The sequence below is a fragment of the Plectropomus leopardus genome, unplaced genomic scaffold (genome assembly GCF_008729295.1).
Source record: "Plectropomus leopardus isolate mb unplaced genomic scaffold, YSFRI_Pleo_2.0 unplaced_scaffold17138, whole genome shotgun sequence".
Taxonomy (NCBI): domain Eukaryota; kingdom Metazoa; phylum Chordata; class Actinopteri; order Perciformes; family Serranidae; genus Plectropomus; species Plectropomus leopardus.
Window position 1 is genome coordinate 110 of NW_024618430.1, and position 1371 is coordinate 1480.

Consider the following 1371-nt stretch of genomic DNA (forward strand, 5'->3'; position numbering starts at 1 on the left):
TTATATTTTAAATATTTACAGATTAGTGCTAATTTTCTATTACTGTATTTTTTTACATTTATATTTTTACACACTTACATACTCAGCATATTTACATACTTTATTTAAAATATTTAAATGTATCATTTATTTAAATTTCATTTATCATTTATGTTGTGCTAACTGTTTACTCTTACTGTATTTCTATTTTCTATTTTAAGAAATATAGTTTTACCTTTGATAGTACTAAACAGTCTGGTTGCTGCTTGAATCAATGTCAATCATTTCCTTTGGTGTAAGTTTGCGTAATCAGACAAAGCTAAAATTTCTCCATGAATGCAAAGTTGCATGTGTGTTCTCTACATGTGTGTGTTTTTTGTGTGGTTACCCGTCGAAGGTCCAGCACATCCTGCAACATGAAGCGGATCCTGGACGAGGTCTTCCTCTCCTTTATTATTTTCTCCATTTGATTGAAGTATTGGTCCATACGAGGCTGCGGATGACCACAACAGTTTGGTGAGTCTTTCTCTAACACTACAGTTGCAACATCAAAATTAAAACACAATCTAACAACACATTTATTAGCATGTTTTATGCATGTGATGTGTGCACTGTGCTTGTTATTTCATCTTCATTACATTATTATCTAAACGTGTACCTTGGCCTTCTCAAAGTCTAGGTCCTTGCCAATGGTGGACAACAGTCTACACAGGCACTCCAGAGACTCCTCATCATGGTTTTTGAGCAGCTTTACAATGCAGTCATGCATGATGACCTCTGTGAGCATTTTAAGCTTGAACAGCTCGCCGATGAACTTGATGTTGCCCAGTGAGCGCCTCCTGGCCTTGTCTTTGGCCTCTTGTAGCTCATCAATGAGCCGCTGCTTCTCCTCCGCCTGCCAGAGACACAGTGTCACAGAAAAGGTTGATGACGAAAATGAAGAATGAAGAAATTGTTGAGGAGGGATGGCTGTGGATGATTTCACTACCATTATGACTTCTTTTTTTGTGCATAAGTGAAGACCCCAACCCATACTTAATGAGGTTGCACTATACCACTGAGGCAGCCTCCAGCTCTTTCTGCTTCTTCTCAAAGATCTCGTCATCATCTTTGTCCTTTTCAAACTCCTTCTGGCATCGGTTTAGCAGCAGCTTGCGGAAATTCACAGTGGCTCCCGGCTTGTCTGTGGTTTGGACTTTAAGCTGAAAACAAAAAATTAAAAACAAATTATGTAGTCTAAGTCACTGCTCACTTCCTCAATCCAAGCACTGAGATCAGTGGTGCAGACATGAGGCAAAAACTTAAGTCCACCACTGGACACCAGAAGGGACGTCTTATTATTTCTGCCTTGACTTTTTAATGCCGCTAAGAATTTTAAGATAATATTTTATA

The 1371-nt window shown here is 38.4% G+C and overlaps 1 protein-coding gene across 1 annotated transcript; it reads right to left on the reverse strand.

Annotated features, from left to right (window-relative positions):
• Positions 1-342: 342 nt before the first annotated feature.
• On the reverse strand, positions 343-1181 carry LOC121964774 (eukaryotic translation initiation factor 4 gamma 3-like; the record flags this gene model as incomplete). The annotated part of the gene is made up of 3 exons (XM_042514966.1): positions 343-472; positions 638-874; positions 1035-1181. Coding segments are annotated over 3 exons (514 nt in total), but the record flags the coding sequence as incomplete, so codon positions are not given.
• Positions 1182-1371: the final 190 nt, after the last annotated feature.